The 24631-nt window shown below is 39.1% G+C and overlaps 2 protein-coding genes across 2 annotated transcripts; both read left to right on the forward strand.

Annotated features, from left to right (window-relative positions):
* The first annotated feature begins 851 nt into the window (after window positions 1–851).
* Window positions 852–13038, forward strand: LOC108710390 (extracellular calcium-sensing receptor). Its single transcript, XM_018251525.2, has 6 exons — window positions 852–1111; window positions 2896–3187; window positions 6567–7397; window positions 9418–9645; window positions 11865–11988; window positions 12128–13038. The coding sequence occupies exons 1-6, from the start codon at window positions 852–854 to the stop codon at window positions 13036–13038; spliced, it is 2646 nt and encodes an 881-aa protein (XP_018107014.1).
* A 5968-nt stretch (window positions 13039–19006) lies between these two features.
* Window positions 19007–23403, forward strand: LOC108710654 (extracellular calcium-sensing receptor). Its single transcript, XM_018251768.2, has 6 exons — window positions 19007–19265; window positions 19554–19845; window positions 20620–21429; window positions 21687–21914; window positions 22178–22301; window positions 22398–23403. The coding sequence occupies exons 1-6, from the start codon at window positions 19027–19029 to the stop codon at window positions 23330–23332; spliced, it is 2628 nt and encodes an 875-aa protein (XP_018107257.2). The 5' UTR covers window positions 19007–19026; the 3' UTR covers window positions 23333–23403.
* Window positions 23404–24631: the final 1228 nt, after the last annotated feature.

Here is a 24631-nt window from a genome sequence, read left to right on the forward strand (position 1 = left end):
AGAGGGATCAACATACAACGAGATTCTAGAGCACAGTGGGTTAACTTGCAGTTTATGGATTATTCAACCGGCGCATCTGGGGAATCCCGAGATGATAAATGTAAATTGCCCTGGAGTATGGGCAATAATTCTTTTGTATTCCCATTCCCATTTGATTCCATTCTGTGCTACATAATTACTCTGCAAAAATGCTCCAAGGAACATAAATCGCTGATGCTACAACGGCGCTGTGATGCAGACACTCTCAATAAAAAAGAGGGATACCAAGGCACTTGTAGGGAAGAATGAGATACAGTGAGTACCATTTCTATTGTTTTATTAGAAAAGCAAAACTGATTAATGTTCTTCATCACAAGAACCCCAACATACACTCATATCCACACACACACAGCTCTTTCCCTGCATCTCAGTTATACACCCACCCCTGCTATTTATCTCCAAACTAAAATTCCCATTATCCTGACATCCCCCCTTTTCATACTTAGGGATCTGGCAGTTTCCTAAATAATGTGGTGGATATAAACTATCCCTCTCCTTGTCTACAATAATTTCTGTTTTCATACTTACTCTTACCTCTGCATTACATCTTTTCCTACTCTACATCACTCGGGGCTATTCATAAACAACTACAATGTATGGAACTACCATGTACAGAACTACAATGTACAGAACTACAATGTACAGAACTACAATGTACAGAACTACCACGTACAGAACTACAATGTACAGAACTACCACGTACAGAACTACAATGTACAGAACTACAATGTACAGAACTACAATGTACACAATGAAAATACACACTTCAGTTCTATTTAATTAAACCCTACTCCCATTCTGTTCCCAACACTATGTACTCTGTGCTTGCAGGGGGTATCCTGGCTGTTAATATTATTATGGACATTACATACACAGTGATTTGGCATCTCCTTCTGTCCAGCCTTATTTTGGCATTTTACAACGACCAATCCTGTCGGCTCCAAGTCTCAGAGATGGAGAGTATTTTCCAGCCTGGAGATATACTTTTAGGAGTTGTTTTACCTCTTCATCTTGACAAAGAATATCACCGAGTGTCCTTCAATGAAAGACCCCCAGGCATCAACTGTACAACGTAAGAGGGGAATGGGAGAGGTCCATCGATCTATTATATATCTACTTTGCTGTGATGCTGAATAATGTCTATGGATGTGGCCCAACTGATTCTCATAATGCTATCATTGTTGGTTGTTGATCCAGTGAATGAGAGACCCAAGTATAACAATTAGGGGCAACCTTGTATAGATCCACTACACCTTGATAAGAAAACACTGAGCCTGGTGGATATCTTTGCCTACAGCTAAATTAAAACTGTGTGTGCAATTACAACTTTTATACTTAAAAATGCTGTGGGGTGGTTGGTGCAGTAGAAAAGGGCTCAGCCCGAAGAACATTTGGGGAGGGCAATGTTGGGTAGAGAGTGTATTTTCTCTTCTAGATACATGATTGATCAGCTTGAGGGTTAGCGAAGGTGAGATTCAGAAGAGTAACACATTTGGTGCCTAGCATTGAACAACTGGTACATCAATATTTCCCTATATCTATAAACTTTTTATTGGGGGGCCTTAATCAAGGGAAAAATCTGAAACAGGGGCTTGGACTGAAAAACATTGACAGCCACTGATTTAGCATCTTAGCAGCTCTCAGCCACTTCAGCATTGACATGTTCCCCTTATGTGTTATACATATAGTTTGATATTATCTCTCCATATATACTATGACCGAAGGCAATAGCTATGCTGGTAAAGTTGTTTCTCTTTACAGGCAATGAGCAATCTTAAGGATCTGTTCCTGCTGAATTGTGCTTAGTACAGGGGAATACCTATGCTGCCATAGTTTTATGGGATCTCTCTGTACAGACTATGAGCAAACTTAGGGGCTGTTCCTGCTGAATTGTGCTTAGTACAGGGAATACCTATGCTGCCATAGTTTTATGAGATCTCTCTGTACAGACTATGAGCAAACTTAGGGGACTGTTCCTGCTGAATTGTGCTTAGTACAGTGAATACCTATGCTGCCATAGTTTTATGAGATCTCTCTGTACAGACTATGAGCAAACTTAGGGTCTGTTCCTGCTGAATTGTGCTTAGTACAGGGAATACCTATGCTGCCATAGTTTTATGAGATCTCTCTGTACAGACTATGAGCAAACTTAGGGGACTGTTCCTGCTGAATTGTGCTTAGTACAGGGAATACCTATGCTGCTATGGTTTTATGGGATCTCTCAGTACAGACTATTAGCAAACTTAGGGGACTGTTCCTGCTGAATTGTGCTTAGTACAGAGGGGTATATATATGGAGAAGAGACCTCTTTACATCATATATCTAGTCTACATACTCTAGCTATTTGGATATATCAGTTCCCTAACTCACATAGGTTATACTATTACAGTGACTGTTCTTATTGGTTACATGCTGGTCCAGCTCTGTGTATTTTCTAAATCTATAATAGGCTTAACATAAGTCCTGGCCCTATGAATGTTCTAATCCTCTTTGCTCTATCATTTCTTGAACGTTCTATTTGGCTAAAGGCTTTTTTATAGACCCTACAATACAAAGTTGTAATTGGCTGGAGGTTGTTAAAGCCCTATAATTATTGTATGCTCCAATAGGCAACAAGGTTGTTCTAGTTCTAAGAAGGTTATCATGTCCTTATGTTCTGATTCGTGACTTGCTCTACACTTGAGAACATTCTAATAACATCTGGCAATGGGTTTGTTGATGTCCTACAAAAAGACAATGGTTCTGAGACCAGATATTGTCCTATAGTGAATAACAAAGAAAAATGTAACATTAATATGACCAAAGAAGAACTGTTATATTTATACAAAGCCCTCCTTTTTATCTTTCGTTTATAAGATTTCACTTTGAGAACTTCCAGCAGCTCCAGGCCATGATATTTGCTGTGGACGAGATCAACAGAAACCCCAATATTCTCCCAAACATCACCCTGGGATTTCAGGCTTATGATTCCTGTGATGTGTTGCAGAAGGACTTGGAAGGAACATTACAGGTGTTGTCAGGACTTAATGGAGCCATTCCCAATTATAGATGTATGGGAAATATACCCCTATCCGGTGTTATTGGTGCTTCTATTTCCACTCACTCAATTCTGCTGGCTCACATTCTGGGCCTGTATAGATACCCCCAGGTAAATTATACTGGAGAAATCCTTTAAAAAAATCTTATGCATGGTGAAGTTTTGCTTATTTCCTTGCAGTATACATAGGGGTGTATTTACTAAAGGGCAAATGTTAAATTTTGGTGTATTTTTGCCAAGAATGTTTGTGTCATATGGGGACAAGGGTCCCACTAGAAAACCTTAAATTGCATCTATCTATCTATCTATCTATCTATCTATCTATCTATCTATCTATCATCATCCATCTCTCTCTCTCTCTCTCTCTCTCTCTCACTCTCTCTCTCTCTCTCTCTCTCTCTCTCTCTCTCTCTCTCTCTCTCTCTTTCTCTCTCTCTATCTCTATCTATCTATCTTTCCTTCCTTTTCTGTTCTTATATGAAAATAGGTCATGGTCAGGGTCTAGGCATCCAAAGCAAAAGGTTGGGTAGGCAGGAGGGTCCAATGACATCTGGGCCCACCGGGAGTTTTCCAAGTATCCCAGTGGGTCAGTCTGGGTTGTTCACCTTTGATTTAACTGTTAGTCTGATGTAGAGAGGGATATTCTGAGACAATTTGCAATTGGTTTTCATTTTTTATTATTTGTGGTTTTTGAGTTATTTAGCTTTTTATTCAGCAGCTCTCCAGTTTGTAATTTCAGCCATCTGGTTGCTAGTATCCAAATTCCCCTAGCAACCATGCACTGATTTGAATAAGAGACTGGAATATGAATAGGAGAGACCTGAATAGAAAGATGAGTAATAAAAAGTAACAATAACAATACATTTGAAGCCTTACAGAACATTTGTTTTTTAGACGGGGTCAGTGACCCCCATTTGAAAGCTGGAAAGAGTCAGAAGAAGGAGACAAATTATATAAAACTGTAAAAAATAATACCCCTTTAAGAATGTTAATTTGCTACAATATTGGCAATTTACGCGAGCAGGACAAGTTTTGTCAATTATCTACAAAATGGTGAAAAGTAGTGATGGGCGACTATGCGCTATTTCGTTTTGCCGATAAATTAGTGAATTTCCTGTGAAATTCGTGAAACTGAGAAAAATTTGCGAAACAGCGCCAGCATCTAATTTTTGACGCTGGCGTCCGTTTTTTTTGGAAAATTTTCGTCATCGAATTTTAGCGGCCGTTTCTCGAATTTTTTCGCCAGCGGCCAATCGTGCAAATTCGCCCGTTACTAGTGAAAGGTCTTTTCACGTTGATACAAATTTGCCAGGCAACTTTTCTCCAGAGAATATTCACAGAAGAACAAACTTTTTGTCAAGGGCAATTTCTCCAAATTCAGGCTGGCGAATTTCTGTTATAAACAAAGAACAGCTACATGATTTCTTCACGTTAAAAATTCTCTAGGGAATTTTCCTTACTAAAATTCATACTTCAGTAAATATGCCCCATAAACGCTTAGGGTAGGACTCCACGGACGATTTCTGTGTGATCCGAGGCGCTGCACAAAAACGCAGGCATCACCTCGGATGCGACAAAAATAAGGTAAGAGATGGAAATATCGTATGAAGTCGCAGCATTGATCTGACACGGCACGACTGTTATGTAGGATCAATGGCATCCGACATTTCCATCTCATACCTTATTTGTGTTGCATCCGACGTGGTGCCTGCATTTTTGCGCATCACATCGGATCGCGTGGAAATCGCCCGGTGGAGTCCTACCCTTATTCTAATTTATAGGCAAGTGGTGTTTAAAAAATCATGCACATAAAAGCTGACGGGACTTTGAACTTGCAGTGCAATTATTTATATTGATGCACAAATCTGACCTGTTTCACAAAACTCACAAAATGTATGGACTTTTTTTTTGCGGCAAAACACAGCAAATTATTTTGCCCATCCCTAATTTTTTGTTCTCTGCTGCTTAATGAATACCTTCTTTGCCCATTCATTTCGAAAGTTGCATTGTATACAGGGGCGTAACTATAGAGGAAGCAGACCCTGCGGTTGCAGGGGGGCCCAGGAGTGCAGGGGGCCCATTGAGACCCTAATTAATTAGCAATTTTAATATATCTTGGTAAAATAGGCCAACTTATAAATATTTTGGGGCCCTAAATTGAATTTGCTATGGGGCCCAGTAACAACTAGTTACACCACTGATTGTATACATCTAAAATGCACACACTGGGGCAAATTCATCAAGGGTCGAATATCGAGGGTTAATTAACTGCAATGATTTCAAGACAGCCAATCAGAAAGCATTGTAACTCATTGCTAATTAGCCACACAGTGGGGCCCATTCACCAAGCTCGAGTGAAGGATTCAAAGTAAAAAAAACTTCGAATATCGAAGTGTTTTTTTTGGCTACTTCGACCAGCGAATGGGCTACTTCGACCTTCGACTTCGAATCGAAGGATTTTTGCGCAAATAGTTTGATCGAACGATCGAAGGAATAATCGTTCAATCGAACGATTAAATCCTTCGAAACTAACGATTCGAAGGATTTTAATCCAACGATCGAAGGATTATCCTTCGACCAAAAAAACTTAGCCAAGCCTATGGGAACCTTCCCCATAGGCTAACATTGTGTTCGGTAGCTTTTAGGTGGCGAACTAGGGGGTCGAAGTTTTTTCTTAAAGAGACAGTACTTCGACTATCGAATAGTCGAATAGGGGAATTATTTTTAGTTCGAATCCTTCGATTCGAAGTCGTAGTCGAAGGTTGAAGTAGCCCATTCGATGGTTGAAGTAGCCAAAAAAACTCTTCGAAATTCGAAGTTTTTTTACTTCGAATCCTTCACTCGAGCTTGGTGAATGGGCCCCACTGTGTGGCTAATTAGCAATGAGTTACAATGCTTTCTGATTGGCTGTCTTGAAATCAGTGCAGTTGGCAAAATGCACCAAAACTTCAAAGGTTATTGCTAATTATGGCTAAATATGCCCAGTTTCAAAGGAATGTAAATCCTTTAATCAATTTCTCAAAGTTCTCTTCTAAGCATTCTGCATTAACTATTTTTTTCTAGTCTTCAAGATATTAGCGCTATTTAACACCACTAATACATTGGAATTAAAACAACAGCACCATGTGCAAGTCAAATCTACAGACCAGTCTGACAGTCAGCTGAACATTTCAGAGCAGAGGAAAGTGATTTCACATTTGTGTAGTCTTTTCAACATCAGAAGATTTTCCCCTTCTTTTGAAAATGTCTCCCAACCGTCAGGCTGGTGGGTGGAATTGACCAGCAGATGACATTGCTTCAATGAGCATTCTGAGCAATTTTACATTCATTTTTTGAGGGTTTATATTTCTTTTACAGGGGTGAGGTTGAGGTATAGACACTTTCCAACCTCAGCTACGTTCTTACAACACAAGTTGGCTAAATATTGTACCAAATGGGTATTAAAGAAAACCCCAATTTAAATAATTTGCTTCTTTTCTCTACCCTGCAGGTCAGCCATTATTCTACCAGCCCTCTCCTCAGCAACCAAAAAATGTTCCCTTCTTTCTTCAGAACTGTCCCCAGTGATGCCTATCAGTCACAAGGACTTGCAAAGTTAGTGCTACATTTTGGATGGACCTGGGTGGGATTATTGGCTGTGGACAATGACTATGGTCAGCAAGGAATTCAGTTAGTGAAACAAGAAATAATCAAGGCTGGAGCATGTGTGGCCTTCACAGAGTCCATCCTTACAATCAGACCTGACCGGAATGCTCCACATATAGTTGATGTAATAAAAGAGTCAACAGCCGCCGCCATCATTGTCTTCTCCCCTGCTATTGACTTAGTTCCTGTGTTAGCTGAGATGTTGTCTCAAAATGTCACAGAGAAAATTCTGGTTGCCAGTGAAGCATGGTCCACTTCCACTCTATTTTCTGATGGAAAGTTTTCAAATATCCTCTCTGGCACTATTGGCTTAGCTCTCCACAGTGGGAATATTCCAGGGTTTAGAGAGTTCCTCAACAAAGTCCATCCCTCTACCTCCTTAGGAAAATATTGGGTCAAGCTACTTTGGGAGGAATCCTTCCAATGCAAATTCCCGAGTGAGAAGAACCACACGACTCTAACAGAAGACTCAATAAAAGAATGCACGGGTGAAGAGGTTCTTGACAAGATTGAGAATAACTACAATGATGTTTCCAGTTTAAGAGCCACATACAATGTCTACACTGCAGTACAAATTGTGGCCAAAGCTTTGGAAGATTTGAAAAACTGCAATAAAGAAGGAAGTATCTTATCAGACCAGAAGTGCCCAGATATTTTACATTTTAAGCCATGGCAGGTAATCAGTGATATCATTTATTGAGATATATGTAGCACTTTACATCAATTTAGAACAAACTCCGTCTTAATAAACAATAGTTTAACAAACAAAAATGTACAGAATAAAAATAAGATCATGAGCTTACAATCAGAATGTTGAGAGAATAGTTGACACATAAGAATGTTGAAAACAGTTGGTGGTGCTTTATGGTAAGAGGACTTCTGATCATTCAAGGTGCATTGGAAATGCAACAGGTGGAACTTTGAAGAAGGATTAAAGGTTTGTAGAAAAGGGGAAGCAAAGCTTAATAACAACTTGAATGTTAAACTTTGGCAACTAAAAGCTTTCAAGGTCTTATAGAAGTCAATGGGATTCAATTTGAGTTTTGCAAAAAATTTTGATCTTGAAGATTTTATGCAATTGTTTTTTATAATGAGATATTTTTCTAAATAAGGTAACATTCATGCTTTTTTTTTTTTTACAATCTAAGGTTATTCAAAGTAGAAAAACTTCTACGGTTACACAAATTTGAATTTCGATAAATAGGCATTTCAGGGTATTTTGTAAAAGAGATTAAAAAAAGTGAATCTGTTTGGCTTTGCCAAAATATTTGCAAAACTGCAGAAAATTTTCAAAATGGTAGGGATGCACTTTTTTGGATTCGGCCGAACCCCCGAATCCTTGGCGAAAGATTCGGCCGAATATGAACCGAATCGGAATCCTAATTTGCATATGCAAATTAGGGGTGGGAAGGGGAAATATTTTTTGTTTTGTGACAAACAGTAACGCGATTTACCTCCCTGACCCTAATTTGCATATGCAAATTAGGATTCCGATTCAGTTCAGCCTGGCAGAAGGATTCGGCCAAATCCGAATCCTGCAGGAAAATGCCAAATCCCGAATTGAATCCTGGATTTGGTGCATCCCTACAAAATGGCTAAAAATTCAAAAAACACAATAAAGACCATGAGCGACTTTTTGTTCCGAGACTTTTGGAGCAAAATAAATTAGAGTTCCTTAATTTTGAGTCTTGTTGACTGTGTTGCACAAAACTGCCATGTGTCACTTTGTGTCAAAATTTGCCCAATTGCATTATAGTTAGGGACGCACCGAATCCAGGATTCGGTTCGGGATTCGGCCAGGATTCGGCCTTTTTCAGCAGGATTCAGATTCGACCGAATCCTTCTGCCTGGCCGAACCGAATCCGAATCCTAATTTGCATATGTAAATTAGGGACGGAGAGGGAAATCTTGTGACTTTTTTTCACAAAACAAGGAAGTAAAAAATGTTTCCCCCTTCCCACCCCTAATTTGCATATGCAAATTAGGGTTCGGATTCGGTTCGGTATTCGGCCGAATCTTTCGCAAGGGGTTCGGTGGTTCGGCCGAATCCAAAAAAGTGGATTCGGTGCATCCCTAATTATAGTAAATGGGAAGGCAAACTGACACGCATTTTTCACTCAATCTACTACTATGTACCCTCCTCCGATCCACTATGTACTGCTTTTTAAATAGAAAAAAGGCTCACGTCTGTGATTTTTGCCATTACCTCTGGTCAGCTGGTAATAGTATTTACTATTATCTTTAGTACTTTTTGGTTAAACAACAACATAGTTACTATCTTTGGTTTATATATTATTGACTTACAAACACATACACAACTAATAAATCAACCACCAACAGATAGGGGCCCATTTAGTAAACCTCAATTTTTTCTGGTCAAGTTTTTTAGGTGAAAAACTTGAATTTTTCGTGGAGAAATAAAAACTCAAATTTTTGGAGATTTATTATACTCCAAAGCTGCTAAAAATCTGAATCCAAAAATACGCCATTTTAAACCTGTCAAGGTCATGTAGTGGTTTATATTCTTCATTTTGGTTGGCAGGCCGTAACCAAGATATGATTTTCAGTTACAGTTATTTGGTTTTTGATCTGCTGCAAATGTAAAAATGAGTAAGTCAGTCAGTAAGTCTAGACCTCAAACTAATATGTTCTGCTTATTTCCAAATTTCTCATTCATGTTTTTCTCACATTCACAGCTGTTACATTATGTGAAAAAGGTGCGGGTCATGCTGAGCAGCGGTAGAGAACTTTTTTTTGATAGAAATGGGGACCCACCTGCTGTGTATGACATTGTGAACTGGAAGGTGACCCCAGACGGAACCATAAAACAGATCAATGTGGGAAGTTACGACACTGCAGCTTCTTTTGGTCAAGTCTTCACCGTTAACAAAAGCGCCATCTCTTGGCCTACTGGAAAGCAACAGGTATGTTACATCTCCCCAGAACCACTGAAAATAACAATGAGTGAGGGATTACTTTCAAGGAGAATGAACTTAAAACACGACAATTCTTATTCATTTATGAAATCAGCTGTAAAACCGTTAAATCCTATTGCAAGTTTCTATAGATTTACGTGTTTAGAGAATCAATAAGATTGGTTCTGTGACCATATAAAGGCACAAGGCTGCAGGCTGAGTTATACAGGGAACTCTGAGTATCACTCATGTATTATAAGGGATAATGTACCCCCTACTGTAAATGATAAGGATATTAGAAGTCACTGAGGGGTTGTTCTGTGACCATATAAAGGCACAAGGCTCCAGGCTGAGTTATACAGGGAACTCTGAGTATCACTCATGTATTATAAGGGATAATGTACCCCCTACTGTAAATGATAAGGATATTAGAAGTCACTGAGGGGTTGTTCTGTGACCATATAAAGGCACAAGGCTGCAGGCTGAGTTATACAGGGAACTCTGAGTATCACTCATGTATTATACGGGATAATGTACCCCCTACTGTAAATGATAAGGATATTAGAAGTCACTGAGGGGTTCTGTGACCATATAAAGACACAAGGCTGCAGGCTGAGTTATACAGGGAACTCTGAGTATCACTCATGTATTATAAGGGATAATGTACCCCCTACTGTAAATGATAAGGATATTAGAAGTCACTGAGGGGTTGTTCTGTGACCATATAAAGGCACAAGGCTGCAGGCTGAGTTATACAGGGAACTCTGAGTATCACTCATGTATTATAAGGGATAATGTACCCCCCTACTGTAAATGATAAGGATATTAGAAGTCACTGAGGGGTTGTTCTGTGACCATATAAAGGCACAAGGCTGCAGGCTGAGTTATACAGGGAACTCTGAGTATCACTCATGTATTATAAGGGATAATGTACCCCCTACTGTAAATGATAAGGATATTAGAAGTCACTGAGGGGTTGTTCTGTGACCATATAAAGACACAAGGCTGCAGGCTGAGTTATACAGGGAACTCTGAGTATCACTCATGTATTATAAGGGATAATGTACCCCCTACTGTAAATGATAAGGATATTAGAAGTCACTGAGGGGTTGTTCTGTGACCATATAAAGGCACAAGGCTGCAGGCTGAGTTATACAGGGAACTCTGAGTATCACTCATGTATTATAAGGGATAATGTACCCCCTACTGTAAATGATAAGGATATTAGCAGTCACTGAGGGGTTGTTCTGTGACCATATAAAGGCACAAGGCTGCAGGCTGAGTTATACAGGGAACTCTGAGTATCACTCATGTATTATAAGGGATAATGTACCCCCTACTGTAAATGATAAGGATATTAGAAGTCACTGAGGGGTTGTTCTGTGACCATATAAAGACACAAGGCTGCAGGCTGAGTTATACAGGGAACTCTTAGTATCACTCATGTATTATAAGGGATAACGTACCCCCTACTGTAAATGATAAGGATATTAGAAGTCACTGAGGGGTTGTTCTGTGACCATATAAAGGCACAAGGCTGCAGGCTGAGTTATACAGGGAACTCTGAGTATCACTCATGTATTATAAGGGATAATGTACCCCCCTACTGTAAATGATAAGGATATTAGAAGTCACTGAGGGGTTGTTCTGTGACCATATAAAGGCACAAGGCTGCAGGCTGAGTTATACAGGGAACTCTGAGTATCACTCATGTATTATAAGAGATAATGTACCCCCTACTGTAAATGATAAGGATATTAGAAGTCACTGAGGGGTTGTTCTGTGACCATATAAAGGCACAAGGCTGCAGGCTGAGTTATACAGGGAACTCTGAGTATCACTCATGTATTATAAGAGATAATGTACCCCCTACTGTAAATGATAAGGATATTAGAAGTCACTGAGGGGTTGTTCTGTGACCATATAAAGACACAAGGCTGCAGGCTGAGTTATACAGGGAACTCTGAGTATCACTCATGTATTATAATGAGGGATAATGTGCCCCCTACTGTAAAATATAAGGATGTTAAAGGTTTAATGAGTTCCATAGCATGTAGGTTGGCTAAGGCTAAGTGCCTTTTACTGGTCCAGAAATCCAAAGTGTAATTAATGCAGACACATAAATGTCACCCATAGAAATAAGTTTCAGACATCTTTTTCCTCACTTGTAACATGGTTGTTTTTTCCCAAAAAAGACAAAATGCTCATGACATTGGTGTTTCCCATAGGTCCCCTTGTCTGTCTGCAGCCAGAGTTGTCCCCCAGGTTTTAGGAAAGCTTCTGAAAGAGGAAAGCCAACCTGCTGCTTCCAGTGTATCCCATGTCCCCAAGGAGAGATCTCCAATGTTACAGGCAAGTGATTGCTTCTTTGCCAAAGCTTACTCCATGACTTACTCCAGAATAGTTTATTGAAGTTTGTTCTACTAGTATTTTCCATAAATATTTCCATAAGTATTAGCCATTGTATTTACTTTATTTAATTCCTTTTCAGACTCTATTGATTGTTTTAAGTGTTTGTGGGATGAATGGCCAAATGTCCAAAAAACGAGATGTATGCAGAAGAACATAGAATTCCTCTCCTATGAAGATCCCTTGGGGGCAGGTCTGGCAGCTACTGGCATCACATCATCCTTGGTTCCTGTTGTTATACTGAAACTTTTCATGAAATATAGAACCACACCCATAGTGAAAGCCAACAATTATTCTCTAAGTTGTCTTCTTCTACTGTGTCTGCCCCTCTGCTTCCTCTGCTCTTTGGCTTTCATTGGATACCCTCAAAAGGAGAAGTGTCTTCTTCGTCAAGCTGCTTTTGGCTTGGTCTTTTCCCTCTGTGTATCTTGTATTCTGGCCAAAACCATGATGGTTGTTTTTGCCTTTATGGCCACCAAACCTGGCAGCAAACTAAGGAAATGGACCCGTCCTGTTGTATCCTACATGATCATTTCTATTTGCTTTGTCTTACAATTTATCTTATGTATATCTTGGCTGTTAAAAGCACCTCCATTCCCACAGTATGACATTCAAACCAAACCTGGACTAATTATTGTTCAATGTAACAACGGCTCTGCTACAGCTTTCTGGTGTATGTTAGGATATCTTGGCTTTCTGGCTGCCATAAGTTTTATTGTAGCTTTCCTAGCTAGGAGGCTCCCTGACACATTTAATGAGACCAAGTTCATCACCTTTAGCATGCTGGCCTTTCTCAGTGTCTGGATCTCCTTCATCCCAGCATCTCTCAGTGCACAAGGCAAATATACAGAAGCAATGGAGATCTTTGCCATCCTGTCTTCTAGCTGGGCCTTGGTAGTGTGCATGTTCTTCCCAAAATGCTTTATCATCTTATTCAGGCCCAATATGAATTCTAAGAAACAACTCATGAAGAAGGCTGGTGGTCAAATATAGTACACGTTCCATGCATATCGCAGAAGATCTCAATATGATTTCAGTGTAATTGGGGCAATTACCCCTTTAACAGAAAAGCCTATTGATTTTGTAATTACTGTAAGGAATTCTTATATTATGTTAAAGAAGACCTAAACCCTAAAAATGGCTAAAAATTCCATATTTTATATATTTTAATATATTGCACGAGGCTAAAGTTTGAGCTTGTCAATAGCAGCAATGATCCAGGACTTCAAACTTGTCACAGGGGGTCACCATCTTGGAAAGTGTCTGTGACACTCACATGCTCAGTGGGCTCTGATTGGCTGTTGAGAAGCTAAGCTTAGGGCTCGTCACTAATTATCCAGCAGAAAATGAGCTTCCCTGGCTGTAATATAAGCTGATGCTACAGGTTTGCTGATTATTCAATTCTGATGCTAATTGCACTGGTTTCTGTGCTGCCATGTAGTAATTATGTGTATTAATTACTAATCAGCCTTATATTGTGACATTTCTATTCTATGTGTACTGTATATTGTGAGTGGCTCCCTAAGCTCAGTAAGTGACAGCAGCACAGAGCATGTGCAGTGAATCAGCAGAAAAGAAGATGGGGAGCTACTGGGGCATCTTTGGAGACACAGATCTTTACTGCTAAAGGGCTGTGGTTGCCTTGGGCTGGTACAGAAGCCAACCTTTCTAGCCTACTTCTTTATTTAAGCTTTAGTTCTGCTTTAAGGGTAGACAAACCCTACAGACTAAATAATTCTCTCTCTATATAAAGTAGGCATGAAAAATGCATCATTTTGTTGTACTGAAACAACGTATATAGTTCTATTCCCACCATGTGGGTCCTACTAGTAGGTGTGAATTGAAGTGAATTTGTCCACTCTTGAACAAATCACACTTATTGTGTGACAAGATTTTTCATTTTTAAGCTCTTTATTGCCTTCGAGATCCAGACATTGGAATCCACTCCTGTTTACCCAACAACAATTTTATTTTTGTTTGCTGATTTTCAGGTGGGATAGGTGTCAATAATCTATTTCTATTCTAAATGATATGCTCATTTGGGAAGTGTAGACACTGGATTATTACTAGTTTTACTATTACACCTGGCGCACAGGGCCACAACCATTAAATGAATGATATTCTGTAAACTCTGCATTCAATAAATGTGTATACATAAAGTTTTCTCTTATGGTATATATAAATTTTCAAAATGTTCTTCCAGATGTTGAAATACCAGTGATACTGGCATGGTCTTTTTGTGCTTCTCACTGATTTAAATAATTCTTTCTTTATCTATTGCACATTTTACATTTAATAACAATTAAAAAAATATAATATTATATAATATAATTAAAATAATTGTTACAATTTTCTCTATAGAAACTGTCCAATTTATCAATCTTTAAATGTATTTAAAATTTGATTGTGGAATAAAAATTGTAAACTGTAAAGTTTTTTTTAATTCACAATAAAAACAAAACTAGCTAGAATGGTCAAAATCACTTTCAATCACTTCAATAGAACTTTTAGCTGTCAGCGGTAGAGGCAGGCTACAATGATAAAGCCTTATGCAGTCAGTTCAGGGTGGAGCTTTCTGATACTATCAAAGATAGTCTAGTTAATTTTATTGCTCCATCCTCCCTTGACTTCCTAATGTACTTCGCTATACAAATTGATAGGAGCAATAGAGATAGACATCAGGAAAGATACCCTACTGTTATCCCTCCTAATATCCCCTGAGAGTTGGTTCCTAAACTTGAAGTTTCATAGTTTTGTGAAGATTTCTGACTATAGGTCAAAAACTCCCAGCGGTAAATTAACAAATTTCAAAGCACTAAAGTAGAATATGGCATACTTCAGATTCCAAAGTCAACTCCTGAAACAGTAGGTTTCCCCAGGAAACTATATATTTTTGAAAAATACAGATTCTTTTGAATCCAAAATGGGTAACTGTCTTTCTACTCCTAATTAGAGCAGTCTCTGATAGGCATTGTAAAGTGTCACCCAAGTATCAGGTTGGTGATAGGGTCTGGTTATCTTCGAGGAACATTCCATTCCAAGTTACTTCTGCCAATATAGGACCCACAATCATTGGTCCATTTTCTTTATCTGAAATTATATTAACTCCAGCACTGTCCAGTTAGTACTGGCTCCTGAACTAATTTTTTCTAACACTTCATGTTTCTTTGTTAAAGTCTGCCAGAGCTGTTTGACAGAATTCTCCTCCTCCGATTTCTGTTGAAGACCAGCCCGAGTATTTGGTACAGAGGTTAGTGGATTCCTGCCTTTCCAGAGGTAAATTACAATATCTAGTACACAAGAAAGGTTATAGTCCTGTGTACTAGTTATGTATAACCCTTAGGTCAAGTGGGCTTATGTACAGTTTTTTATCCCCAGTCCCATTGTGCTGAATAAAATGTAGAATTTCACAGGGTCAGGAATTTATTATGTGCTTCTGATGAGTCTTACTGTACATTTGCGTCAAGCCCTCCTGGAAAGCAAGAGACTTAGGGGCAGATTTACTAAGCTCGAGTGAAGGATTCGAATTAAAAAAACTTCGAATTTCGAAGTGTTTTTTGGGCTACTTCGACCATCCAATGTGCTACTTCGACCTTCGAATACTACTTCGACTTCGAATCGAACGATTCGAACTAAAAATCGTTCGACTATTCGACCATTCGATAGTCGAAGTACTGTCTCTTTAAGAAAAACTTCGACCCCCTACTTCGGCAGCTAAAAGCTACCGAAGTCAATGTTAGCCTATGGGGAAGGTCCCCATAGGCTTGCCTGAGATTTTTTAATCGAAGGATATTCCTTCGATCGTTGTATTAAAATCCTTCGAATCGTTCGATTCGAAGGATTTAATAGTTCGATCGAACGAATAATCCTTTGATCGATCGATCGCAGGATTTGCGCTAAATCGTTCTACTTCGATATTCGAAGTCGAATGATTTTAGTTCCTAGTCGAATATCGAGGGTTAATTAACCCTCGATATTCGACCCATAGTAAATCTGCCCCTTAGTGTAATGCACCAGGCAAACCAGTAAAATTTCAACCAAAACTTGTCAGTAAATTTTTAATACCATCTTGTTTTTGCTCCTGACCCACCCTCTTAAGCCCCGATATGTCCCAATTTTATCCATTCCATCCTACTTCTCTGCACCTTCCTTTAGATTATCGATCCACCCATTTATTTCACTGGTCACCCATTTATGTCACCCATTTATTTCCTTAAAAGGAAGTAAGACCATGACTGGATTTTTTGATCTGGTGCAAGGTGCAGAGTTTACCCAGACCCTGGACACGAGTGATCTTTAACTGAACCCTATGGGGCACAATTTTGCCTCTGGGGCATCAAAAAATGACCCTCAGTTGTCTTTTTTAATATGGGTTGTTTTACCGTATGGCAAACTAAAAATCTTGGCTCAGATTACATTTCCATGGACCATTTGGCTGTTTCTGAGAATCTCTACAAGTTCATGCAACAATAATATCAATGGAGTTGAAGTTTAGTTGCCCACAATAAAACTTTGCTGCAAGGCAACTAATCTCCTGCAATCAGTTTCCCATGAAGTTTCCTCGCAAGGCAAGGGAAGGTTCCTTGCAATGTTTTCCTACCGGCAATTCCCATTTTTCCCAGTGAGAAGGTATTTACAGCATATTAGCAAAGATTAATCACAGGCTACTTGTTTCTTAGTGTGCCACTGTCCTAAAAGGATTACTGGTGCTGGTGGCTAAGGTGTAAACTCTCTCTGTAGGGAGTTAACTCCCCGTTTCAGTTTAGGGTTGACACCTGCCTGGTTTTTCAAGGGATTGTCTGTTTCAAAATGGACACTGTTCAGGAGCACTGGAAGGATGCAGCTGAGGCCTGAAGTCCAGTACACTACTGAGACACCTGGGCTCCTATTTATTTTAGGTCTGCCAAAGTTTTATCCTGTTAACTATCCTGCATTTCCTTACAGTAGGGACGGTAAACTCCTTCCATCCTTGACAAGCCTGATCCATCCTCAAGCCAGTAGGGCATACATCCCAACTGTCCCATTTTGAGCAGGACAGTCCCACTTTTGACAGCTCAACCCGCAGTCCCGGCTTGTTACTGAAATGTCCCGACTTTCTCTTTGATCTCCTGCACTGAACAGCCAGAAAAAGATACAAAGTTTCTGACTTAATTGGCGTTTGGCAGAAAGCCCAGAACAAGATACTCTTGTAACAATTTTGAGATAAGCAAATAAGTAATTGTAACAATTCAGATAAGGGGGTCCCTTGGGAGAAGTTAGACTCATAGCTTAAAGGGACATTCACCTTCATTAGCAAAACTGTAATAACTGGAAGAAAAAAAAACACAGAAATGTGTTCAAACTTTCAAAACCTGCCAAATTTTGTAAAATGAACATGGTCATTAGGGGGTCCACAAAAATAGTCATGGTCCAAAAATATTCTCTGCGCTATGCGGGGCAACTCTTTTTGTCCCTCTTTCTTTTTCCAAAATGATGGGAGGTGTGCTGTAGGGTTCCTACCCACAAGTACTGATTCTACCTAGTTTAAGAATGTTAAAAATGAAAATTTCAAAATATAGATTCTGAGTTCGGTCTTCCAAGAATAAACAGCTCCAAAAGATCCAAAACAAACTAATTCATTGAGAGTAACTGTATGCAAGGGATTTGCTAGACCTGAATATAGTAAGACATTAGAATTCCTGTGGGTTGCTCCTACTGACATTGATGTGAGTCATTAAGGCTACAAATCCTCAGAAGGCTTATTTCTGTCTGTATAAAAATGACATGCCCTTAGGAGTGACAATCAGGTGAGACCAAGGTGAGGTGAGTGTTACTTTAACTTCTACTAGGATTTTATATCCATTCCACCCATGCACACAGCTTTATTATGAGCCATCCAGTTCAGTAGACCGCCGTGTTCATATTTAGGGTGTTTTATCTTTGCATGTGAGAAATTGGATGAGCTAATTGAGGCAAATAGGCCAAACATTTCATAAAAACTGTTGACTTTAGCAAAGTCATTTGGAGTAGAAAGACATCTTTATCTATTTTGTATTCGTCAGAATGTGTATATGGTTTTCAAAAGTAAGTCTACTGTGGAATTATGCCCTTGAAATCAGAAGTATGAAGATTTCTGGAAATTTAGAAGTGTTTTGCTGGGTGTTTTTGTGAGTGGAAAAAATCTGCATAGCTGACTGCTGAGATGAGCAGGTTGGCACATACATAGAGAACAACTTTAGTTAGAAGGAGGTTCCTGGGCTGACAGTTGTTGGGAGGGTGCTTTGCATTCAGCGTAGGGGAGGGAAGGTCTTTGCTATTGGTTTTGTGACATTATAGCAAGGTGTTGCTGCTCCCACTCAGCAATTGCTTGAACTGTCTCTCATCGAAAAGCACCTAGCAGTTTGTAATATTATTTATTTTATTTTAAAAAGTAAGTATTATTTAAGAATATTATTATTTTTATCATATTTGTCTATCTGGACAATTTTATTTTCACAATAGTTTCTCTTTAAGGTCCTACTTCTAATGATGCCTTAGAATTATGTTGAGCTGGTGTAGCTTATCAATATTAGTAGGAAGTCCAGGTTCTCAGGCCCCAGGCAATTGGCATACTTGTGTTGAGTAGTGGGCTGGCACAAACCGGACTCCACTCCAATACTGGATGCAGTTAAAAAGGCTAGTAGGCTACTCTTTGAGATTTTTTTTGTTAAATAAATTACTTTTTAACTGCATCAAGTATTGAGTGAAGTCTGATTTGTGCCAGCCCACTACTAAACACAAGTATACAATTGATAGAGCTGGAAGCCTATGCCAGCTCTGTATAACACATACGTGAGTGTCCCAAATATTAATGAACCAGTTCTTCTTCATAAAGACTTCTCCATGCCTAGTTGGAGACCAAAATATGATTGGTTTTAAAAATATGAAAATTCTTTGTAAATACATATTCCAGCTAATTGCACTTATGCCCCTTCAGGAATGATTTTTCTTTTTAATATCTTAATGGAGAAAGTTTGGACCCCCCTGGCATGTCGATTTAACACAATGTGGCATCTCATCATGTTGTGGGCCATCCAGATGTCTTATTGCTACAAGAGGGGCTGCCGTCTGAATATAACAGAACTGCTCGGCATGTCAAAGCCGGGAGATATTATGCTTGGAAGTGTGGTGTCTGTGCATGTTGAGAAGATGTATCCGCCAAATAAATTCACAGAGGAACCTGCTCCAAACATTTGTAAAACGTAAGATTTAACAGAAGATTTCATTAATGGATGTGACGTGATTAAGGTGTTGACAGTCCCATGTAGAAACAAAATTCCCCAATAGCATACAGGCCTGGATTTACATAGCAGGCATCCCTAGGCCGCTGCCATATAGGATTCAGTTGCCCTGATCCATGGGTTCAGTGGCCCATCCCATAATCTGATAACTCAATCTGAACATCAGCTGAAATGCACATTTGAGGTTTCAATTGAGACGCGATATGATGATTTCATAATCATATAATTTTATCTCTTCTTGCTTTGCAGGTTTAGGCTTGACAACTACCAACGTGTCCAGGCTTTGAGGTTCACCGTGGAAGAGATCAATAAAGACCCTGATATTCTCCCAAACATCACCTTAGGATACCAGGTCTTTGATTCTTGTTCAGCCCTCCAGAGGACACTCATAGGGACAATGCAGGTCCTCACGGGCTATAATCAACTTGTGCCTAATTTTCGGTGCCATCAAGGAGTCCCTTTGGCAGCCATAATTGGCCATACTGTGTCTACATACACCATCATGATGGCACATATGCTAGGACTGTACCGTTACCCACAGGTAAGATTTTTAGCTTTCCAAGAAGCAGAAATAATGACTAGACTGTAAAGAGTAAACATTGACATTAGGTAGCCCCTTCCACCTAATGCTGAAGTGGTAGCTGCTAGAAGTGCATGGCACTTTGGCACCTTACAATATGGAACAAATAAGATGTAGAAGTCAATCCTCCAACTTCCTCAGCTAAATAAAATATATACTGTATTGTAAAATACATGGATATAAATGTCACATTATACCCTGACATAGGTGTATAAGGGGAAATATGAAATATCTGACAATGATCTGATGAGATCATTACAGACTAGATAGAACTTCGTAATTCACTCTAATGGAGCAATGCAGACTGTGATAGCACAGAGGATAAGCATTTTTCAGAGCGGTGTATTATGGACATTGGAGCACTGTAATGAAATAGTGAAGCCTTTAATTTGCATTTAAAGGAAGTACAGAAGCCAAGTGGTGGGTCAGTTTTGTTCAGGTCAGTGGTTAAATCATATTATGTCCTGGGAACCGCAACTGTATCCAAGGACCCATGCAGTCATGAGGCTGGTTTGGTTGCCAGTAAAAAGTATCCAAGACACCAGACACTATCTTACTGTGCATGGGTATATTCATTCTGCTTAACATTATGATGAGTCAAAATTTTTGCAAACATTTCACATAGATGACCATTTACTAGTTCATATTTACATCTTCTGGAACTCACTTATGTTTATTTCAAGAACTTGAAAATGTATATAAAAATAAAGAGATGTTGTTAATGTTTTGCCCCAGATTAGTCACTTTTCCACAAGTCCTCTTCTCAGTGACAGGACACAATTCCAATCCTTCTTCAGGACTGTCCCAAGCGATACCTTTCAATCACAAGGGTTAGCCCAGCTGGTGCTGCATTTTGGATGGACATGGGTGGGACTCTTGGCTACAGACAATGATTATGGACAACAGGGAATTCAGATGATAACAAGAGAAATAATAAAATCTGGAGCTTGCATAGCCTTTACTGAGAACATAATACTGAGCAAGCCAGATCGCAATGCTCCCCATATTGCTCAGGTCATAAAAGAGTCTACAGCCAAGGTTTTGGTTGTCTTTTCTGCAGATGTGGACCTGCTCTTTGTCCTTGATGAAATGCTAAGGCAGAACATTACAGACAAAATACTGGTTGCTAGTGAAGCTTGGGCAACATCTGCCTTTTTAGAAGTGGACCGATTTTCCAAGATTCTCTCTGGAACAATTGGATTTGCCCTACACAGTGGAACAATGTCAGGTTTTAAAGAGTTTCTTAATAGCATCCATCCTTCAGTGACTCTGGGCAATGAATGGGTGAAGATTTTCTGGGAAGAAGCTTTTGGGTGCAAATTCCAGGCTCAAAACAACCTAACAAAGATTTGCACTGGTTTTGAAGATTTACACAACACCCAGAACAATTACAATGATGTTTCTAGCCTACGGGTCACGTACAATATGTACACGGCTGTGCGTGTCATTGCCAAAGCTTTGCATGATTTGAATACTTGCGCTGAAGGGAGAGGGCCCTTTAAAAATGGAACATGTGCTCATATCCAAAAGTTTAAACCATGGCAGGTATTAGTATAAGTGTTTTATCAAAACAGGAGGGACAGCATGTTATAGAACTTTTAGCATGTTATAGAATTCCATGTCCCCATTTGGTGTTTAATATTTATTTTTTAGATTTTTGGAATGATTTGCCTTTCTCTGCCACCTTTCCAAAAAGGAAAAAACATTGAAATCCCCTACACCCCCATTGTTTGTCTATGATTGTTTTAAATGGAGTGTTGGAAGCAAAAAAGATAATTTCTTTTATACCTCTATCTAAACAGCTATTACATTACATAAAGCAGGTGCATTTGAAAACAAGCAGTGGTATGGAGTTCTTTTTCCATGAAAATGGTGACCCCATTCCAGCTTATGATATCATCAACTGGCACCTAAGCTCAGAAGGAAACATTAGACAGATTACAGTGGGAAGCTTTGACGCAGGAGCTGCCATTGGAGATAAGTTCACCATCAATACTAGTGCACTGCATTGGGGAGCAATGGGAAAAGAGGTAAGGCTTTGTTGTAGAGAATAATAATATCAATGAGACATTTGCCAAATTTGAACTCATTTACTAACACTTGTGAAAAAAACCGATGAAAATATAATCAATAAAACCAACTAAGTGTAGTTACAGAATTACAATATGAGAAAATATATAAAATAAGAAGCCATTTAGGCATTAAAGCTACTGTTAAATGGTCTAGAGCATAGCCAAAAGGACCTCTTGCCATATTACATGCCAAACTGCTTTACTGAAATGTTTCTTCGCAGGTTCCTCAATCAGTTTGCAGTCAAAGTTGTCCATCAGGGTTCAGTAAAGCAGTCGTGCCCGAGAAGCCCATCTGTTGTTTTCAGTGTATCCCCTGTCCTGGTGGAGAGATTTCCAATGAAACAGGTGAATAAAAATAAGAAACACACCAAACAAAACCACAGCTAGACTCTTCTGTTTTATTGCCAATTATTGACTAACTCTTCTTTGTTCAATTTACAGACTCACTGAATTGTTATAAATGCCCCTGGGATAAGTGGCCAAATACTTACAGGGATAGTTGTCTTCCAAAACCTAGAGAACTTCTCTCCTATAAAGATCCATTAGGTGTCACCTTGGCAACAATAAGTATTTCTTCCTCGTTGGTTCCTATTGCTGTACTTTGGCTTTTTATTTATTATAAGACCACCCCAATTGTCCGAGCCAATAATTATATACTGAGTTGTCTTCTGCTAGTGGCCCTGTCCCTCTGTTTTTTATGTGCATTATTTTTTATTGGCTACCCCAATTCTGAGATGTGCCATCTACGTCAAGTGACCTTTGGCATGGTCTTTACTCTCTGTGTCTCCTGCATCCTGGCTAAAACTATCATGGTGGTTATAGCTTTTAAGGCCACAAAACCAAACAGTAGTTTGAAAACATGGACTCGCCCCAGAGTATCTTATTTTATTGTTGTTTTGTGCATTATCATTCAGATGTTTCTCTGCATGATGTGGCTGTTGATATCCCCTCCATTCTTTGTGGAAAACATCATAGACAGTCCTGGGGTAATTATAGTTGAGTGTAATGAAGGTTCTCCAACAGCATTTTGGTGCATGCTAGGATATCTTGGCCTCCTGGCCTCAATTAGTTTCTTTGTTGCGTTCCTTGCCCGGAGACTCCCTGACAGTTTTAATGAAGCTAAATTCATAACATTCAGTATGGGGACTTTTCTCAGTGTTTGGATCTCTTTTATCCCAGCATCAGTGAGTGCTCGTGGCAAATACACTGTAGCCATGGAGATTTTTGCCATTCTGTCTTCTACATGGGCACTTGTGGTTTGCATGTTTGCACCAAAATGTTTCATCATCTTGTTCAGACCGGACATGAACTCTAAAGAACATCTTATGGGAAAAGAAAGAAAGAGGACCGATAATCAATCATCTAAGACCACATAACAGAAATCATAATGAGACCAGCATGTTGACATCAGCAGAAACCTTCAAACTTGACCTTTGTAACTGCCCAGTAAATAATATCAGGTCTGAATCAGGGGTGATCCAGCTGAATGCATGGAATGCAACCATGTCTCCTGATTTTGTCTATATGTGATGATCTTCTGGTTAGAGAATTCCAGGTGACAGCACTGCTTTGTCCCTACATCATGATCTTCTTCTGTAGTCCTTTCATGTGCATGTAAAATTTGATATAATCCCCACTGGTAGTGATGGGCGAATTTGTGCTGTTTCCCTTTGCCGAAAATGTCACGCGAAATTCGCGAAATGGCGCAATTTTTGACGCTGCCATCCGTTTTTTCCAACGCCGGCAAAATTTTTTTTTTTTTTACGACGGCGAATTTTTGCCGCGAATTTTCGTGGGCGTTTCACGAATTTATTCGTTGGTGGCGAATCGCGCAAATTCGCCGCCAATTTGCGCATGGCGAATACATTCGCCCATCACTACCCACTGGGACTTTCAGTGCATTAAACTGCCCAATTTAGAGGTCATCATGCTTAGCGCTTAAATTACACACTCCCATGTCTCCTTTACATCACAAGTGCATTGGCGAATGAGCCTTCTTGTCTGTTTCATCAAAACCTATAATAATCACAATTTGTGTAAATGCTGTTTATATAGAATCCATGCAACTATAATATGAGTTACAGTTATTCAGAAAAAGTTTCTTTTGTAGTAGGCTATGGGGATCATGTATTAAAAGTAATAAATAAATTTGCACTAATAAGAATAAATAAGAATAAAAAATTAAAACTTCGGAATGTATTACTCTTCATTAGATCTTCATTTTGGAATGCAAATTTTAATTGCACGTTACACATGCTTGAAGGTTGAATAATCTTTATAATATACCAACTTTTTGAGTAAGAGGTTTTATTACATACATTGTGCACTGGCACAATCTATGACATTTTCATTCTTTCTGGTTGGTGGCTAAACAGTTTCTGGGTTCACTTGTTTCTTTATAGAGAATTACATCATCAAAGAAAGGTCCCATGGAGACTAAAAGATCTGCTTCAAATAAAGTTGTGTATTAAGATATACTGATGAAGCAAATATATGTACACATTCTCTGCATCAGGGCAGTTCACGAAGGAAATCCCACTGGTATAGTGAAACTTGCAATTTACTAAGTGGTATAAAAAGTCCCAGGATCAAATCTATTATAAGATATATCTATGCCACAGAGGATCCCGTTCAGAGTTCTCTAGATAATTACATAAACATATTCCCGAAAGGTA

Source organism: Xenopus laevis, chromosome 3L (assembly GCF_017654675.1).
Source record: "Xenopus laevis strain J_2021 chromosome 3L, Xenopus_laevis_v10.1, whole genome shotgun sequence".
Taxonomy (NCBI): Eukaryota; Metazoa; Chordata; class Amphibia; order Anura; family Pipidae; genus Xenopus; species Xenopus laevis.